Source organism: Ostrea edulis, chromosome 9 (genome assembly GCF_947568905.1).
Source record: "Ostrea edulis chromosome 9, xbOstEdul1.1, whole genome shotgun sequence".
Lineage (NCBI taxonomy): Eukaryota > Metazoa > Mollusca > Bivalvia > Ostreida > Ostreidae > Ostrea > Ostrea edulis.
This window is the reverse complement of record NC_079172.1, coordinates 38,662,822-38,685,156: the sequence shown is the minus strand read 5'-3', so window position 1 is coordinate 38,685,156 and position 22,335 is coordinate 38,662,822. Positions and strand designations below refer to the sequence as shown.

The 22,335-nt window shown below is 33.3% G+C and overlaps 1 protein-coding gene across 2 annotated transcripts in view; it reads left to right on the top strand.

The window, feature by feature from the left end:
• LOC130050130 (uncharacterized) overlaps window positions 1–22,335 on the top strand; it is a 62,585-nt gene that overhangs the window by 5,786 nt on the left and 34,464 nt on the right. The window contains exons 3-7 of one of the 2 annotated variants that reach the window (XM_056149148.1): window positions 964–1,005; window positions 3,545–3,586; window positions 10,116–10,157; window positions 16,905–16,946; window positions 20,087–20,134. In XM_056149148.1, the coding sequence (XP_056005123.1) occupies window positions 964–1,005; window positions 3,545–3,586; window positions 10,116–10,157; window positions 16,905–16,946; window positions 20,087–20,134 (216 nt within the window). The remainder of the gene's footprint in view (window positions 1–963; window positions 1,006–3,544; window positions 3,587–10,115; window positions 10,158–16,904; window positions 16,947–20,086; window positions 20,135–22,335) is intronic. The other variant, XM_056149149.1, reaches the window with a different exon arrangement.

Below are 22,335 nucleotides of genomic sequence, written 5' to 3'. Positions count from 1 at the left end.
TATATTTACATATTATATGTACATGAAAACTTCCTGACATAGTACAGATTCAAATTTGTAAAAATTATTGTCTGCAGGAGTAGGGTTGGGCCACAATATGGCATCAACGTTTTACATAGAAATGTTTGAGAAAAATCTTCTATTGGGCCAGAGAAGTTTACATTTACGTAAAAGCTTCTAGACATAGTGCAGATTGAAGTTTGTAAACATCACGACCCCCGCTGTAGGGTGGGGCCACAATAGGGGATCAAAGTTTTACATACAAATCTATAGTGAAAATGTTTAAAAATCTTCTTAAGAACCACTGGGTCAGAAAAGTTTAAATTTACATGAAAGCTTTAAAAATTCTGACATATAGAACAATATAAACTCAAATTTGTAAAAATCATGCCCCTCTCCCCCGTGTGTTGGGGTCACAGTAGGGATCAAAGTTTCACATGTGAATATGTAGGGAAAATCTTTAAATATGGGCCAAGGTGACTCAGGTGAGCCATGTGGCCCATGTACCTCTTGTTAACAACCCCACAACCCCACAGCTAAGACTATTTTTGTCATGTCTGTTTGTCGAAAACTTTAATCTTCCTTCTGTACTTTTTCACAATGGTGTTAGTATTTTTGGTTTTTATTTATCTATTCATTGCATAAGGACGATTTCTTTTCAACTTTTGAATACAAAATTTTCATTCTTCAAAATAAAGTAATTGACACATTGGACGAATTTGGCTCCACTTTTTTGGCACGCTGTTTTTGGCTATATTTAGCTCCAAAACTTCATAGTTATTTCGGATTTCAAACATTTCGGTTGAGCATCACTGAAGAGACATTATTTGTCGAAATGCGCATCTGGTGCATCAAAATTGGTACCGTATAAATCTTACATTGTTAATATCCGATGGATTTGTACCTTCAAATGTTGTCCATGTTAGTTAGGTGACATTTAAGTTTCTCATTATCTCTTTACAGGTAGGATAGAAGAAACTGTCGTGGAAGCCAGGAAATTGGATGGTAGAGTCTCTCACGCATAGCTCTTATCCTTAAACGAATTTGACTCCACTTTTTGGCACACTTTTTTCCCTATCATAGCTCTAAAACTTCATTGTTATTTCGGATTTCAAACATTTCGGTTGAGCATCACTGAAGAGCCATAATTTGTCGAAATGCGCATCTAGTGCATCAAAATTGGTACCGTATAAGTTTTACATATACCTATATGTTTGTTTGTATGTACAGTGTATGTTGTACAGTATATTATTACTGGGCAAGAGGAGCTGAAAGTTACATGAAAGCTTCTTTACATAGTGCAGAATCAGGTTTGTTAAAATCATGGCCCCTGGGGTTAGGACGGGGCCACATTATGGGATCAAAGTTTTACATGCAAATATCTATGGAAAATATTTTGATATGAGCCAAGGTGACTCAGGTGAGTGATGTGGCCCATGGATGGACCCTACAACCCCCACAGCAAAGACTGTATTTTTCCTGTCTGTTTGTTTGTCTTAAACAAAAATCTTCCTTCTATAATCTTGGTGTTAGTATTTTTTTTGTTTTGAGCTAAAAGCTCAAGTGAGCTTTTCTGATCACCCGTATTCCGGCGTCCGTCCGTCTGTCCGTCTGTAAATTTTTAACATTTTTGACTTCTTCTCAAAACCCACTGGGCCAATTTCAACCAAAGTTGGTACAAATTATCCTTAAGTAAAGGGAATTCTAAATTGTTAAAATAAAGGGCCAGATCACCTTCCAGGGGAGATAATCAAGAAAAGGTAAAAATAGAGTAGGGTCATTAAAAAATCTTCTTCTCAAAAACCACTGGGCCAGAAAAGGTGAAATTTATAGATAAGCTTTATTAGGTAGTGCAGATTCTAAATTGTTAAAATCATGGCCCACGGGGGTTGGATGGGACCACAAGGAGGGATCAAAGTTTTACATACAAATATATAGGAAAAATCTTTAAAAATCTTCTTTTCAAGAACCACTGAGGCAGAAAAGCTGAGATTTATAGGAAAGCTTCCTGATATAATGCATATTCTAAATTGTTAAAATCCTGGCCCCCGGGGATCGGATGGGGCCACAATAGGGGATCAAAGTTTTACATACAAATATATAGGAAAAATCTTTAAAAATCTTCTCAAGAACCACTAAACCGGAAAAGCTTATATTTACATGAAAGCTTTCTGACATAATGCAGATTCAAGTTTGTTAAAATCCTGGCCCGGGGGTCAGATGGGGCCACAATAGGGGATCAAAGTTTTACATACAAAAATATAGGGACAATCTTTAAAAATCTTCTTCTCAAGAACCACTGAGCCAGAAAAGCTTATATTTACATGAAAGCTTCCTGATATAGTGCAAATTCAAGTTTGTTAAAATGATGGCCCCCGGGGATAGGATTGGGCCACAATAGGGGATCAAAGTTTTACATACAAATATATAGAGAAAATCTTTAAAACTCTTCTCAAGAACCACTGAGCCAGAAAAGTTGAGATTTACATGAAAGCTTTCTGACATAGTGCAGATTCAAGTTTGTTCAAATCATGGCCCCTGGGGGTAGGATGGCACCACAAGAGGGATCAAAGTTTTACATACAAATATATATAGGAACATTTTTTAAAAATCTTCTCAAGAACCATTGGGCCAAAGAAGTTCACATTTACATGAAAGCTTTCTGACATAGTGTAGATTCAAGTTTGCAAAAACCATGGCCTCCAGGAATAGGTTGGGGCCATAATAGGGACTATGGTTTTACATGCAAATATATATGGAAAGTCTTCTGATATGGACCAAGGTGACTCAGGTGAGCGATGTGGCCCATGGGTCTCTTGTTTCTTTATTCATTGCATAAGGACGATTTGTTTCATCTTTTGAATACAAAATTTTCATTCTTCAAAATAAGTAATTAACACATTGTAATATTCGATGGCTCTGTCCCTTGAAATGTACATGTTGTTCATGTTTGTTAGGCGACATTTAAGGTAATTCTACCCTTCTAGAATTATAGGTTCAATCTTATATTTGATTGTTTATTCTTCATAGAATATATATTGGTAACAAATAAAAATGATAAAATAAGTATGTTGTGGTATTAATAATTTTTTTATCAATTAGCACAATATACCTGTTATCAACGTCATAAAATTGCAATTTTTCTTAAACAGCATCGTCAAAATTACACAAAAAATGGTTGTAACGATGTAATAGTATTCATAACAATTTCAAGAAACTGTTTCTTTAAAAAAAAATATACAAAATATTTGTGAAAAATAAAGGAAATCTACCACATAATTGACTTGATAAATAATTTAATGAAAACAGAGTTATTGCCCTTGGATTCAATATTTTGAAACATATAATTGATAATTTATATAAAACTTAGACTTTTGAAATAGTTTATGATTATAACGAGATCTTTTACAAAAACTATTGAAAAAGATTTCAAAAAAATCTATGTTCCTGTCATGCATAAATCTTTTTAAATCATTGACTTTGCGAAATCTTATGACGTCACAGGAGGATGAACTATGTTAAGTTTTTCATTATCTCTTTACAGGTAGGATAGAAGAAACTGTCGAGGAAGCCAAGAGATTGGATGGTACAGTATATACCTATATGTTTGTATTTATGTTTGTATGTTGTACGGTATATTCTATCAGTTATATATATATATATGGATAAATTCTTGCAATCAAAAAGTGGGGAAGGGGGTGATTGTCTTTTTTGTTTTAACGATTGCATTTAATATGAGAAATTAGTTATAAATATGTAGGCCTTTACACATATTAGCCTAAACCCAAATGATGACTCAGCAGCTGTGACGTCACTCGCAGTAAACTTGTTGATCTCCATTCATGGAGTAACAGTTATGCATCTATGTTTAAATTGTAAATTCCTGCAAAGATGGAACATTTAGAAGTCACTGCTGGATAAAAGATGAGACGGATTTGTGACCAGTAACACACATCTGGTAAACATCGGTATTACGTCACGAGCACACTATTCTTATTATCACTTAAAGTAAAGAAATGTAATCTTACAATAAAAAATAAAATTTCTGAAAATGCTAAACCCAAAAAGATAGATAGAATGTATAATATATATTTTAAGTAATGTTTATTTTAGGAAGCGGTTAAGCCTATAGATCAATTGAAGCCATTTTGTATCACATCTATTCTTGGCAGGGTATATGGCCCCATTATCCCGGCTTATTTTTTTGTCGTCCAATCAAAGGCCTAGATTTTTCTCTGCAGTAGCTGGACATACTTACACTGTAAATGTTTCTATGTTGATAAGATGAACAGAATATACTTCTATGTTTGTATGTTGTACAGTGTATACTTATATGTTTGTATGTTGTACAGTATATACTTAAAAGTTTGTATGTTGTACAGTATATAGTTATATGTTTGCATGTTGTACAGTATATACTTATATGTTTGTATGTTGTACAGTGTATACTTATATGTGTGTATGATGTACAGTATATACTTAAAAGTTTGTATGTTGTACAGTATATACTTAAAAGTTTGTATGTTGTACAGTATATACTTATATGTTTGCATGTTGTACAGTATATACTTATATGTTTGTATGTTGTACAGTGTATACTTATATGTTTGTATGTTGTATAGTGTATACTTATATGTTTGTATGTTGTACAATAGATATACTATTATATTTGTATGTTGTATGGTGTATACTTATATGTTTGTATGTTGTACAGTATATACTTAAAAGTTTGTATGTTGTACAGTATATACTTATATGTTTGCATGTTGTACAGTATATACTTATATGTTTGTATGTTGTATAGTGTATACTTCTATGTTTGTATGTTGTACAGTATATACTTCTATGTTTGTATGTTGTACAGTATATACTTCTATGTTTGTATGTTCTACAGTATATACTTATATGTTTGTATGTTGTACAGTATATATACTTATTTGTTTGTATGTTGTACAGTATATACTTACATGTTTGTATGTTGTACAGTATATACTTATATGTTTGTATGTTGTACAGTGTATACTTATATGTTTGTATGTTGTACAGTATATACTTATATGTTTGTATGTTGTACAGTATATACTTATATGTTTGTATGTTGTACAGTGTATACTTATATGTTTGTATGTTGTACAGTGTATATACTTATATGTTTGTATGTTGTATAGTGTATACTTATACGTTTGTATGTTGTACAGTATATACTTATATGTTTGTATGTTGTATAGTGTATACTTATATATTTGTATGTTGTACAGTATATAGCTATATGTTTGTATGTTGTACAGTGTATACTCATGTGTTAGTATGTTGTATAGTGTATACTTATATGTTTGTATGTTGTACAATATATAGTTATATGTTTGTATGTTGTACAGTATATATAGTATTATGTTTGTATGTTGTACAGTATATACTTCTATGTGTGTATGTTGTACAGTGTATACTTATATGTTTGTATGTTGTATAGTGTATACTTATATGTTTGTATGTTGTACAATAGATATACTATTATATTTGTATGTTGTATGGTGTATACTTATATGTTTGTATGTTGTACAGTATATACTTATATGTTTGTATGTTGTACAGTATATAGTTATATGTTTGTATGTTGTACAGTATATACTTATATGTTTGTATGTTGTACAGTATATATATTTATATGTTTCTATGTTGTATAGTGTATACTTATACATTTGTATGTTGTACAGTATATATATACTTATATGTTTGTATGTTGTACAGTGTATATACTTATATGTTTGTATGTTGTACAGTGTATATACTTATATGTTTCTATGTTGTATAGTGTATACTTATACGTTTGTATGTTGTACAGTATATATACTTCTATATTTGTATGTTGTACAGTATATAGCTATATGTTTGTATGTTGTACAGTGTATACTCATGTGTTTGTATGTTGTACAGTATATACTTATATGTTTGTATGTTGTACAATATATAGTTATATGTTTGTATATTGTACAGTATATAGTTATATGTTTGTATATTGTACAGTATATACTTATATGTTTGCATGGTGTACAGTATATACTTAAATGTTTGCATGTTGTACAGTGTATACTTATATGTTTGTATGTTGTACAGTATATATACTTATATGTTTGCATGGTGTACAGTATATACTTATATGTTTGTATGTTGTACAGTATATACTATTTTGTTTGTATATTGTACAGTATATAGTTATATGTTTGTATGTTGTACAGTATATAGTTATATGTTTGCATGTTGTACAGTATATACTTATATGTTGTACAGTATATACTTGTATGTTTGTATGTAGTACAGTATATATTATTATCTGTTTGTATGTTGTACAGTATACAGTTATATGATTCTATGTTGTACAGTATATACTTATATGTTTGTATGTTGTACAATATATGCTTATATGTTTGTATGTTGTACAGTGTATATACTTATATGTTTGTATGTTGTACAGTATATATACTTATATGTTTGTATGTTGTACAGTATATACTTATATGTTTGTATGTTGTACAATATATACTTATATGTTTGTATGTTGTACAATATATAGTTATATGTTTGTATGTTGTACAGTGTATACTTATATGTTTGTATGTTGTACAGTATATACTTATTTGTTTGTATCGTGTACATTATATATACTTATATGTTTGTATGTTGTACAGTGTCTACTGATGTGTTTGCATGTTGTACAGTATATACTTATATGTTTGTATGTTGTACAGTATATACTTATTTGTTTGTATCGTGTACAGTATATATATACTTATATGTTCGTATGTTGTACAGTATATATACTTATATGTTCGTATGTTGTACAGTATATACTTCTATGTTTGTATGTTGTACAGTATATACTTATATGTTTGTATGTTGTACAATATATAGTTATATGTTTGTATATTGTACAGTATATAGTTATATGTTTGTATATTGTACAGTATATACTTATATGTTTGCATGCTGTACAGTATATACTTATATGTTTGTACGTTGTACAGTATATACTTATTTGTTTTTATATTGTACAGTATATAGTTATTTGTTTGTATGTTGTACAGTATATACTTAAATGTTTGCATGTTGTACAGTGTATACTTATATGTTTGTATGTTGTACAGTATATATACTTATATGTTTGCATGGTGTACAGTATATACTTATATGTTTGTATGTTGTACAGTATATACTATTTTGTTTGTATATTGTACAGTATATAGTTATATGTTTGTATGTTGTACAGTATATACTTATATGTTTGCATGTTGTACAGTGTATACTTATATGTTTGTATGTTGTACAGTATATACTTATAAGTTTGTATGTTGTACAGTATATAGTTATATGTTTGCATGTTGTACAGTATATACTTATATGTTGTACAGTATATACTTGTATGTTTGTATGTAGTACAGTATATATTATTATCTGTTTGTATGTTGTACAGTATATAGTTATATGATTCTATGTTGTACAGTATATACTTATATGTTTGTATGTTGTACAATATATGCTTATATGTTTGTATGTTGTACAGTGTATATACTTATATGTTTGTATGTTGTACAGTATATATACTTATATGTTTGTATGTTGTACAGTATATAGTTATATGATTCTATGTTGTACAGTATATACTTATATGTTTGTATGTTGTACAATATATGCTTATATGTTTGTATGTTGTACAATATATAGTTATATGTTTGTATGTTGTACAGTGTATACTTATATGTTTGTATGTTGTACAGTATATACTTATTTGTTTGTATCGTGTACAGTATATATACTTATATGTTTGTATGTTGTACAGTGTCTACTGATGTGTTTGCATGTTGTACAGTATATACTTATGTGTTTGTATGTTGTACAGTATATTTAAGGAATGACTTTAATTATGGGGCACGTTATACGAGTATAACCTGGTTTGGGTCAGTTTACGCTTTATAATCCGTGAAGCAGATTATAAAAAAGCGTAAACTGACCCAAACCAGGTTATACTCGTATAACTTTCCCCAGAATTAAAGTCATTCCTTATAATTTAATGCAAGAGACAGCGATGCTAACCTTCGCTTATCAAAATGTACATAAACTCGAAAAAATACAAGTCAACCAAGCCGCGCAATGATTTACTTAACAACAGCGACACGAAGCGTCTAGCTGCGAAGCCAAAGGTCGCCATCTTAGTTCTACGGAGCCTAGCCATTTATCAAAATATTGTATCGAAAGTGAAGTTTATCATGATAGAAAATATGTGTAGACTATCCATGTAATGCGTATTTCGCTGCCCTTTAGAGATAGAGATCGACTTTGAAGTCGCTCATCTCCGACAGATTGAGAAAATACGGGAAATTGCATTGTTTAGGTCTATGGAGCGCCAAATTAACATAAACTCAAATAATTGAAGATATATTCAATTATTTGAAGATATCATCAATTCATTTGATGCGCGCAACAATTGAATTAAAGATCTCTTCAAATAATTAATGATATCTTCAATTCTGAATTATTGCGCGCATTAATTGAATTGATGAGAGCATTGATTCTTCAGATGATTTGATGCGCGTTTTAATTGAATTAATGATCTATTCAAATGAATTAATGATATCAACAATTGAATTGATGCGCGCTACAATTCAATTGAAAAGAACAATAATTGATATAATGCGTGCATTAAATCAATTGATGAGAGCAATAATTGAATTGATGCGCGCATTAATTCAATTAATGAGAGCAATAATAGATTTGAATACGTCAGTTTCGAGATACGAACTCTTCTGTATAGGAGGTGCATTTAGTGGAACTTTGAATGCCTAAGTGGGACAGAGTGGATATACAGCCAACGAGGAAGACGATGAAATGTATTAAAAGCGGCTTCTCTTTAAATATGTAAATGTGGGAAATACTAAATACTATCGAAAGAAATGTTTTACCGAAGTGGAAACATACAAACAATGTCATATTTGCAAGAAATATCTTGGATATGGTACTTATTACCAGCGAAATAACGTGATAGGATAAGAATTCTATGTATTTAATTACTCCCTAAATACTTATCACTTACTTTGTTTGTGTATCAATCGAATTCGGGTTATCAAACAGCGTGTGAAAAACTTGCTGAGTACATTCACTTACGCTGTGATGAATATCTGCCCCACCCCCGCGTGTAAACAAATTCTTTCGCGCCTTACTATGTACGAGAGTTCTCCAAAGGGAAATAACTCGGACGTATCTCGAAACCGACGTATTGAAGAGAGCAGTAATTGAATTAATGCGCGCATTAAATCAATTATTGCTCTCATTAATTCAATTGATGCGCGCATTAACTCAATTGATGAGAGCAATAATTGAATTGAAGTTGAAATTGACCAATCAGAGACAAGGATAAAAAGAATTAAATTATAGTTATATGTTTGTATGTTGTACAGTATATAGTTATATGTCTGTATGTTGTACAGTATATATACTTATATGTTTGTATGTTGTACAGTGTATACTTATATGTTTGTATGTTGTACAGTATATACTTATATGTTTGTATGTTGTACAGTATATAGTTATATGTTTGTATGTTGATAAAATGTACAGTATATAATTTGGAATGATTATATCTTGCGTAAAGCCTCGCTTGAGAATTTTTCACTCATATGGAGACATCACCAAGACCGGTGATGGGCTTCAAATTTAGGCCTATGCTCGGCGCTTATGGCAATTGAGCAGTGAAGGTTCTTTTGCGTGCCACACCTACTGTGACAAGGGTCATCCGTTTTTAAGGTCATCTCCGAAGACCCGTGACATTCACACCTAATGCCGAGCATTTGGCGATGGAACTGCCACTACCTTTTTTAACGACTTAGGTCTGTCGCGGCCGGGATTCGAACCCCGGGCCTTCCGCATGCGGGGCGAACGCTCCATCCACTCGACCACCGCAGCGGTGAGAAAAACACTACAGTTTATATATTTTTAAAACTGAGAATGTTTTAACTTTCTAGTGAATTTAGAAAGATCATGCAGTGGCACCCCTGGGCACAGTATTGTACAGTAATCACAGACTACTTGTTTCTTTGTAATTATTTGTCATCATGTCTTTACAGGGAGGATAGAAGACACATCAGAGAGAGTGGAGAAGTTGGATGGTACAGTATATAACTTTATGTTTGTTGATACAGTAAACTGAACATTAAAATATACACATCATATACTAAAATTCATGACACCATTATTATTTGATCAACATATCAAACGTCATCATGTCTGGACTCATTCATTGTAATTAACGATCAACAGCACAACAACCATACCTTCCCAAGTAAACTTTCTGTGAATAATCACAATCTTGTCTTTGTGTCAAAGAATTCAATCAGTGAAGAAAAAGTCGTTATTTACACTCAATTCATTCTCTTATTCTTATAGTCAAGTCATTCTACTGTTTTACCTCAAACTAATTGCAACAGAAATGGTTTTTGCGAAACTTGTAGTGGAATGTGATCATATAAAAAATCGAGAAAAATCGAGAGAGGGGAAAGTCGTCGATTTGCTCATTTAAATTAGCACATTTTCATAGCATAAACTTTGTTACGGCATGGCTTCCATAAACGCTGAAGAGTTTACAAGGGAGATAATTGAAGTTATGTAGACGCTCTTTGTAGTAACTGCATATATATTGGTAAGTCAATTTTATCCTCAAAAATGCTAGTTTGTTTCAGGCATGTGCTATTTTGTGACCACTAATTACATTTTCTATATACGAAAAAAATTGACTTTGTATAAAAAGCTAATTAATGAAGTTCAACTTTATACGATATTCTATGTATAGATGTACTATCCATATTATGTCTGATTCTTACAGACATCAGTTCCAAAACATCTAAAACCAATCAAATAAATACAATTTGAAAAATATATAATATTGGAGTGTAACTTCTCTCCAAAACAAAAATATGATATCAATATGTAAGCCTTCGATAACAACAAACAAAAAAGGGGAAGTTTCTAGTATACCGGTCCCCAGAAGCACGCGACTGTGCATGAACAGTTATTTCCCTTGCCGTTGCTAAGCGGAATGTAAACACGCCGCCATTTGCATTTTCGCCTCGGGTGCTGAGCAATGAAAAGAGTGCGATAAAAATAAAAGCCCAACGGTGTTTGAGTATACTAAGCGGGGGCTTGGGGACGGCAGCCCCCGACAAGTCATATATAGTTAAAATTGTCTAACCTTACAACATAAAATCATCTATAAGCTGTTGTTTGCATTAATCAGATCGAGGGGTTGAAAAACTAGTCGTTGTTTGACAATCAAGGGTTCCGAAGTAAGGTTGGGTACGAGTATCGAGGGGGTCATGTACAGATTTAATGAGTTCTAGAAGTTCAAGGAATGGATCTTGGCAGTCTGTAAGATATTTTTTCCGGATGCAGTACTGACTAAAATAAGTATCGTACAGAGATTAATATAATAAATTTAACTGAACATCACAAATGAAGTCATTATCTGAATCTTTAAATTCTAAAGAAAATATATTATAATAGGTTACTATTGTGTGACACTGTTGATTTCAGAACAAGTTGCTTCATAACTATAAGAAGTAGTGGCTAGTACATGTAAAAGTAAATCAACTATTAAGTTATGTTTAAATAAAGATATTAAAACAAATTTTAGAACCGAAAATTAATTTTCCACGATCATTTCAAAATATCTAAGATCTTTACTTGCACTATGAAGATGTACGTGGTATACTTCCAATTATAGAATAGAAACGGGGCGATACAAAGGAGAAGAATTAGAAGACAGAATATTTACACTGTGTTCTTTAGATTGTGTTCCCGTGGGGGAAGAAATGGGGCGGCCCTTCGGATGAGACCGAAAAAATTGAGGCCCGTGTCACAACAGGTGTGGCATGATAAAGATCCCTCCGTGCTCAAAGGCCATAAGCGCCGAGTATATAGGCCTAAATGTTGCAGCCCTTCACCGGCAATGGTGATGTATCCATATGAGTGAAATATTCTCGATACAATCAATCACTTTTAATAGATTGTGTAGAAGATGAGATTCACGTTTTATTACCTTGTATTGCATACTTAAATCTCAGAACAGATTTTTTTACTACTTGTACCCCACATTGTGTATGTCAACTTAGATTGTATTATTTTTTATTAACAAATTTTCCTCGGCAAACCACCCAGTTTGTACATTCCTCTTATATTTACAAACATTCTTTGATTTACAGAAAACACTATGCGTAATTATTGTCTTTGTATCTTCTGAGCCGAAGGCTCAAAGAGCTAATGCTATGGCCATTTGTGCGGTGTGCGGTGTGCGTAAACTTTTTAGAAAAAGGACTATAACTCAAGAACCTCTTGGCCAATTTTTTTCAAATTTGTTACAGGGTATTATTGGCCCAAGGGCTTTCATACATACTAAATAGAGGGATGTGACACTTTAACAAGGGGAGATAATCAGGAAAATACAAACAAAAGTAGTGGTTGCTAAAAAAATCTTCTTCTCAAGAACCACTGGGCAGATTATCACCAAACTTACACATAAGGATGAGGATATGTTGTAGATTAAAAATTGTTCAAGGCATTACCCTGGGGCAAAGGGCGTGGTCTCAAGGTCACTTCAAAGTTGACCTAAATTTATATTTCCTTAAATTTTTGATATTTTAGTCATTATAAGGACTAGGATCATCAAATTTTGACAGTTGATGCATCTTAGGACCTTGTGTCAAGTTGTCTCAAAAGTAGGTCACGGTGACCTACTTTTTGAATTTTGCAGATATTTATTTTAAAATTAATTTTGATGCATATCTTGGACACTTTGAAGCCTATGATCATCAAAACTTGTCAGTTGGTGGATCATGGGACCTTGAAATGCGTCAACTGAAAAATAGGTCACCGTGACCTACTTTCTGAATTTTATGGCTTATCATTTATAGATATATTTTAAGTTGTTATTTCAAATACCGAGAGGTTTAGAATCATCAAATCTTGTAAGTTGATGCATCTTGAGGCCTTGAAACATATTTATAAAAAAAGTAGGTCACAGTGACCTACTTTTTGAATTTTGCAGATATTCAAATTTCACATTTTCAATTTTAGATGCATATTTTGGGCACTGTAAAACCTAGGATTCTCAAACTTTGTCAGTTGATGCGTCTTCAGTCTTCGGTTTGTGTCGACCAAAAAGTAGGTCACCGTGACCTACTTTTGGTATTTGACAGCTAAATTACTATATTTCAGACACTATTTGACCTACAATCATCAAACTTTGTCAGTTGATGCATCTTGAGTCTTCGGAGTGTATCGACCAAAAAGTAGGTCACTGTGACCTACTTTTGGCATTGGAAAGTTATATTTATATATTTCAGTCACTAATTGACCTACAATCATCAAACTTTGACAGTTGATGCATCTTGAGTCTACGGAGTGTGTCGACCAAAAAGTAGGTCACCTTGACCTACTTTTGGAATTTGACGGCTATATTGATATATTTCAGATACTATTTGACCTACAGTCATCAAACTTTGTCAGTTGATGGGTCTTGCATGTTCGAAGGGTTTCGACCAAAAAGTAGGTCACCTTGACCTACTTTTGGAATTTGACGGCTATATTTATATATTTCAGATACTATTTGACCTACAGTCATCAAACTTTGTCAGTTGTTGGGTCTTGCATGTTCGAAGGGTTTCGACCAAAAAGTAGGTCAACTTGACCTACTTTTGGAATTGGACGGCTATATTTATATATTGCAGATACTATTTGACCTACAGTCATCAAACTTTGTCAGTTGATGCGTCTTGCATGTTCAAAGGGTGTCAACCAAAAAGTAGGTCACCTTGACCTACTTTTGGAATTGGACAGCTATATTTATATAATTCAGATACTATTTGACCTACAGTCATCAAACTTTGTCAGTTGTTGGGTCTTGCATGTTTGAAGGGTGTTGACGAAAAAGTAGGTCACGTTGACATACTTTTGGAATTTGACGGCTATATTTATATATTTCAGATACTATTTGACTTATGGTCATCAAACTTTGTCAGTTGATGGGTCTTGCATGTTCGGAGTTCGCTGAGTAAAAATTAGGACACCATGACCTACGATTGGAATTTGACAGCTATATTTCAATATTCAGATACTAATTGGCTTAAAATCATCAAACTTTGTCAGTTGATATTTCTTGGGTTCTCAAAATGTGTAAACCAAAAAGTAGGTCACATTGACCTACTTTTTTTGAATTCTTAGGATTTAACTAAAGATTTAGAATACTAAGAGGCTAAGAATAGAAATGGTGGGGTTGTACAATTTATCAGAAGAGCGATTCTAGGCCCTTGGGCCTCTTGTTTCTTTATCACAGTGACATATAGATCCGATGGATTGGATGTTTTTGAAGGTATGATGTATGTCATAATTACTGACTTGCTGTAACAATGCGTGGCAACAGAGTGCATCAAAAATGTCTCCGTGACTACACTAATCCCAACACAATAATTTTTTTTTTTTAAAAAGGTCTAAATCTACAAGTCTTAATCATGAATGATCAAGTCGCGGTCTTCGCTCAACAACACCTACTTTTTACTTCGACAAAAACTGTATATTTTGTGCAAATTTTCTGATAGGAAACGTGGCGTTAATGGTTTTTCTATCCGAATTGTAGATTTCTCAAAGAAACTTATAAATATTTGTAGAGAAAGAAATGAGGAATGGTCAAAAACAATACCCTCGTTCCGACTAATTTGTATGCACCCTATTCAATTTGTTACTAAACATGTAGCATGAATTTTATAACTCGTAAGCAAATCCCAATACCCTAAGCAAGCCTTTTTCCAAGGTCACGAAAACTAGGTCAATCATCAAGGTCACAATGTCAAAATGTTTGGTACCATCTAAAGGTTTGTCACAAAGAATACACGTATATTAAATATGAAAATACTGTCCTTTACCATTCAAATGTTATGGCCAAAGTTAAACATTTTGCGGACTGACAAACAAACGAACAGAGCAAACACGATTACGGGATCATACACAGGGGCGGATCCAGTAATTGCGGTTAGGCGGGGAGGGGGGGGCAAATTTATGAGACAGGGGGTCTAGGGGCCGTCTTGAACTCCTGCATGGATTTTACAGATTGTGTAGGGCTTGAAATATGTCTCCTACGTAGTTATTTTTACTATTTTCTGTCATTTTAGGATAAAAGTGAAATTAATAAAATGACGCAAATTCTAAGGGGTTTTTTTTGGGGGGGGGGATGCACTTCTCCCGATAAAAGTAATTGAATAAATCAAAACATTTTGTCATTTATTTCTCCAAGATTGGAAGAAAGTATTGCTTCTTTTATCGTTTACAATTTTTAAACAAAAGACCATGATTTACCTTAATTTTGAAAATTTTAGGGGGGGGGGGCGGCTATGCCCCCTTAAATCCGCCCCTGATACACTCATGATGGTAAAATCTCAAACTGTTAATTAATTTTTATGAATTAATTATCACTTCTTTAACTGTATCATATAAATAGTATCTCATTTTGTGCCAGAATCAACGTTTACGCGTTTCATATTAACTCTTCTCATTTTCATCGATTTTTCTTCCAAAATAAGGCTCTACGCCTCATAAAAAATCATTCATTTGAAATTTTGGTATGAATAAAGTAGTTTGTGAATGTTAACACCGTTCCCGATGATTATAGCAATTATGTTTCTTTTATTTCTTTCATGTGTGAAAATAAATTATAAATCCCGGTTTTCGGTGATTTTTTATCAAAATGTACGATTTTGCCCCCAAAATACACGTTTCCCCTTTGTTTTGTGCTCTCGATTTTTTATATATGCTAGAGCATCCCTTGACTCACCGTTTGAAAACAAAAACATTTCTATTGCAATTAGTTTGAGGTTACGCTATATTTTTGGCTAGAATGACTGGACTATTACCCTTTATGAACATAAGGGTGACTTCAAGGTCACAGAATAGTATTCAAATAACCGTTGAACATACCATAAATTTAAAAACTCGAGATCTAGACAATATCAAAATAAACAAAATATGAACATCAGACAGCCATGCTCATGTTCATATATAGCTTAAAGGGACTGGTTCACGATTTTTGATAAAAATATTTTTTCATTTTTTATGTTAAACTTTAAAAACATAACTCATTTAATGTTGACAGCCAAAATTTTGACCTTCGGAATGCAAGAATGAAAGCAACATATTAGCCTTAAATCTGTGTTATGTAAACAAAGACTCGAGTCTTTATATGAATACAAACAAACAAGTGAAATATTGATTTTGTAATATCAAACATCTTAATTTTGCATCGTGACAAATTTTTACTTTTAGATAACACATTTTACCCCAAAAAATGTTTGAAATGTGAAAGATATAATAAACTTAGATCGATATCCATTTCTTTTGAAAGTTTCATAAACAATAGCATACCGCAATCTTTGTTTACAAAACAAATAATACACTCTCTATAATGAGCTTCTGTGATAATGTATAACCTTAATTTTCATGTGAAATCTTTCAAACACAAAGACAGTAGATTTTGATCATTAAAAGTGAAAAACAAAATTTGGGGGAAAATCGTGAATCAGTCTCTTTAAAGCTTCTTAGCAGTACTGAAAGATGTTGGTTGTTTGTTTTTACATCCTGTCAAGATTTTTTCCCTCTTATTGAGACATCACCAGTTGTATGTGAAGTACCACAGGGGCTAAGCCCGTTTTGACCAGAAACTCATTGTAACCATAAATATATGGTTACAATGAGTTTCGGGTCAAAACGGGCTTAGCCCCTGTGTGAAATACCACAAATTAAGACCTTTGTTAAGTGCTTACGGCCATTGCTTAAAATGCTTGTTTCCTAAGACTTATTTTTCTATATGTTTACAGGTAAGATAGAAGAAACTGTCGAAGAAGCCAGGAGATTGTATGGTACAGTATATACTTAATATATGTTTGTATTTTGACAAGATGGTACATACTGTACTTATTTATATGGAATGGGAAAAGTTCTACACTTTATATATTTTTAAAAACAGTGAGCATGTATTAACTTTCTAGTGAATTTAGAAAGATCAGTGGCACCCCTGGGCACAGTATTGTATTTTTAGCTCTTCTAAGCCGAAGGCTCAAAGAGCTAATCATATGGCCATATGTGTGGCGTGCGGTGTGCATCAACTTTTTGGGAAAAGGGCTATATCTCAAGAACCCCTTGGCCATTTTTTGTCAAATTTGTCACAGGGTATCCTTGTCCCAAGGTCTTTTATTTGTACTAAAACTAGGGTTGTGACCCTTTAACAAATGGAGATAATTAGGAAAATGCAAACAAAAGTAGTGGTTGCTATAAAATTCTTCTTCTCAAGAACCACTGGGCAAATTATCACCAAACTGATGCATAAGGATGAGGATAGGTTGTAGATAAAAAAAAAATTGTTCAAGGCATAATCCTGGGGCAAAGGGTGTGGTCTCAAGGCCACTTCAAAGTTGACCTTAAATTTTGTTTTGTTAAAACTTTAATATTTTGCTTAGTATAAGAACTAGGATCATCAAATTGTGTCAGTTGATGCATCTTAGGACCTAATATCATGTTGTCTCAAAAGTAGGTCATGGTGACCTACTTTTTGAATTTCGCAGGTAATTATTATTAAATGGATTTTGATGCATATATTAGACACTTTTGAGCCTATGATCATCAAAAGTTGTCAGTTGATGGATCATGGGACCTTGAAGTGCGTCATGTAAAAAGTATGTCACCATGACCTACTTTCTGAATTTTATGGCTAATCATTTATGAATACATTTTAGGTTGTTATTTCAGATACCGAGAGGTTTAGAATCCTCAAACCTTGTAAGTTGATGTGTCTAGAGGCCTCAAAACATATTTGTTAAAAAAGTAGGTCACATTGACCAACTTTTTGAATTTTGCAGACATTCAAATTTCACATTTTCAATTTTAGATGCATATGTTGGACACTATGAAAGCTAGGATCATCAAACTCTGTCAGTTGATGCATCTTGAGTCTTCATAGTTTGTTGACCAAAAAGTAGGTCACCGTGACTTACTTTTGGAATTTGACGGCTATATTTTAATATTTCAGATACTATTTGACTTCCAATTATCAAACTTTGTCAGTTGATGCATGTTGAGTCTTCAGAGTGTGTTGACTAAAACGTAGGTCACCGTGACATATTTTTGGATTTTGACGGCTATATTTGAATATTTCAGATACTATTTGACTTACAATCATCAAACTTTGTCAGTTGATGGGTCTTGAGTCTTCAGAGTGTGCCGACCAAAAAGTAGGTCACTGCGACCTACTTTTTGGAATTTGACGTTTATATCTGAATATTTCAGATACTATTTGACTTCAATTATCAAACTTTGTCGGTTGATGCATCTTGAGTCTTTGGAGTGTGTCGACCAAAAAGTAGGTCACTGTGGCCTTCTTTTGGAATTTGACGGCTATATTTGAATACTATTTGACTTGTCAGTTGATGCATCTTGAGTCTTCAGTGTGTCGACCAAATGTAGTCACCGCGACCTTCTTTTAGATAGTTACATTTAAATTTTCAGGTACTATTTGACTTTTTGAACTTCGCATCATCAAACTGTCAGTTGAAGCATCTTGAGTCCTCGGAGTGTGCAGACTATAAATTAGGTCACCTTGATCTACTTTTTTAACTTCAAAGCTTCAAAAATTCTTGTAGAAGAGAAATATGTACTACCCAGATATGCACGTAGGTTAAGTAACTTCATTTTGTAGTTATTTTGATTGCCTAATCTAATAGTGTACTGTATGATATCCCCTTCATACACTAAAACCTTGTTAATTGATGAATTTTGGTTAGTGAGAATATTTGCCTGTTCTACAATGTATCAGAAGAGCAATTCTAGGCCCATGGGCCTCTTGTTAGTATTTGTACTAATTAACGATCAACAGCATAACAACCATACCTTCTCCAGTAAACTTTCTGTGAATAATCACAATCTTGTTTTTATGTCAAAGAATTCAATCAGTGAATATTCTTCATCTTGTCTTTGTGTCAAAGAATTCAATCAGTGAATATTCTTCATCTTGTCGTTGTGTCAAAGAATTCAATCAGTGAATATTCTTCATCTTGTCTTTGTGTCAAAGAATTCAATCAGTGAAGAAAAAGTTGTTATTTACACTCAATTCATTCTCTTATTCTCACCTTTTACGTACATAAGGGTGATTTCAAGGTCACAGAATAGTATTCAAATTACCATTGAGCATACCATGAATTTAAAAACTGGAGATCTTAGACAATATCAAAATAAACAAAATATGAACATCAGACAGCCATGCTCATATTCGTATATAGCTTAAAGCTGCTTAGCAGTACTGAAAGATGTTGGTTGTTTGTTTTTACATTTCCCTCTTATTGAGATGTCACTTTGAAGTACCACAAATGTAGACCTATACTTAGTGCTTACGGCGATAGCAGTAAGGGTTCTTTATCGTGCCAACACGTGCCACGACATGAAATCTACATTTTATGTTTATATCTAAAAGTCCTGTGATTCTCACTTCTAAATGCCAAGCATTTGAGAAGGAGGAATCACTACCTGTGTTTATGCCTTGGGTTTGATGCAGCTATGACACGAGTGGGGCTCGAACTCAGAACCTCCCAGTTACGAAGCGAAAGCTCTACACTGAGCTACTACCAGTCCAGCACTGAATGAAATATTAATAATTTATGATGAACTACACAATAAATGAACACCTGACAGTCATGTTCATATACATGTGTAACTTAAAGCTTTATAGCTGTACAGAATGAAATATGACATTTTCCCTGAAATACAGAAACTGGACATTGACAATGGACCTATACTTAAGCGTAAAAACATATAATGGATAAGTACTGCACTCTGTATTTATATAAACACTTATCTGATATAATATGTATTTATATAAACATTCATCTGATATAATATCTATCAACGTACTATTGCATTTCGATAACTGGTGTTTATTTAAACATGACATGAATATGTTTGATAGGATATATTATGATTTAAGTAAATCAGTATGGTTTTTTTGTTATAGATAAAATGGAGAAGATAACAAAGTCCCCCATCCCCCCAAATGTGAGAGGTATGTCAATAAAAAAGCGATCATTTACACAGAACATTTTATTAGATCTCCTGATTCACTTAGGTGACATATTGCAATTAGTCTGCGGCGTCCGTCCTACGTTACCAATTGAACATTTTAATTGAAATGCATAGTTTTGTAGAGCAGGAAGGCCTTTACCAAAATAGTGTATTTCATGATTCTCAGGGTAGAGGTTCTGACTCTGGGGCAGTACACTAGGTACATGTATATAGTGTTCATGTAGAAAATGTTTAAATAACTTCTTTAATGATATTGATAATAGATTGAAAGTAAATGGATATTTAGAAGAGCAGGTAGCCTTTTATCAAAATTTTAAATTTCATAATCCCAGGATTAGGGGTTTTCGTACCAGTGTGAGGCCAAAATGGTCAGTAATTAAATGTGTATAACATTTGAACAGATTTAACTAATGCTTGATAACTACCTTTCCAATTCTTTTCAAATTTAGTATGAAGCATCTTTGGGACGGGAGGAGGGGTGGGGCATAAATTATAGATTTCAGGACTCCTGCACTCATGGCCTTAGAAGCATGGCAACAATTGATCAAATATCAAAAAATATTCTTTACTACTACACATCTGAAAGAAAACTAAATCCGTAGTCATGTAGGCCAGGAAAATCTAGCTCTACCAAAGTTGTAAATTTCATGATCCCTTGGGTAGAGGCTCTGACTCCAGGGCAGAGGCAAACTTGGCATAAGAGTTTATGTTTAAAATGCAATTGATATAAAAGGACCAGACACCCCTCTACCAAATTTGTAAATTTCATGACTCTATATGGTTAGGGATTTTTATGCCCTCCTTCAAAGAAGAGGGTCATATTGATTTGCACCTGTCAGTTGGTCGGTAGGCCACATGTTGTCCGCTCAATATTTTGAGAACCAATCACTTGATCATGATGATATTTGATATGTGGCTTGGTTATGAATAGAAGAGGACCCCTATTGTTTTTCAGGTCAAAAGTCAAGGGTCAATCTACTCTGGACATAGGAATATACTGTCCACTCGATCAATATCTTGAAAACCCTTTGCTTGACAGACATCAAACTTGGTACACTTGTACATCCTAAGAAGAAGATGACCCCTATTGATTTTGAGGTCACATAGTCAAGGGTCAAACTGGGCATAGGAATATACTGTCCCAATCTAATGAAAATCAGATCCTAGGATACGCTCAGAATCGATATAATAGGATCTGACATAACCCCATTGGGGTCATGTCCACATGACCTTTTGCTTAGAATTTTCATGAGAACTATCAGCCAGTCAGATTGCGCCATACAGACAGTGATGGCTAATCAGGCGGTTCCTGGCAATTCGTAAACAAATTTTATTGCACACTATAAAATTGTTCTCACGTAAGGAATCCTAGACTTTCGCAATAATGCCGAATTTATTTCGTTCATACAAACAACAAAACGTATGATATAAAATACACCCAAATTAAATTAATTGTGAATTAAGATTTATATATGAATATGGGGATGGGTATGATTTGAATAGTTTCAAGATGGTTTACTTAATTAATTAACGCTAGGAATATAACGCCAGTCCACGTAAACGCTGCATTGTGACGTCACCTCTAGCTGCGATGTTTTTTCCCAAACCAAACAATCGCAGCATTTTTACTTTAATTGTGAACGTCGACAACTTCATAGGCGACGCGCTGATTGGCTAACATATAGTTCACATGAACATGACCCCTAATCTGGTTATGTCAGATCTTCTTATGCAAAGTATAGGGCGCGGATCTAAGAAGTCTAATTTTAATTAGATTGATACTGTCCACACAGTGTCTAGAGAATCCTTTGCTTGACAGACATCAAACTTGGTACACTGGTATACCTGTAGAAGAAGATGACCCCTATTGATTTTGAGGTCACGTGGTCAAGGGTCAAACTGGATATAGATGTATACTGTCCGCTCAATATCTTGAGAACCCTTTGCTTGACAGACATCAAAACTTGGTACACTGGTACATCTTCAGGAGAAGATGGCCTCTGTTGATTTTGAGGTCACATGGTCAAGGGTCAAACTGGACATTTGAATATATTTTTTACTCAATATCTTGATAATCCTTTCAACTTTGTACACTGGTACATCTTCAGGAGAAAATGACCCCTATTGATTTTGAAGTCACATGGTCAAAGGTCAAGGGTCAAACTGGACATAGGAATATAC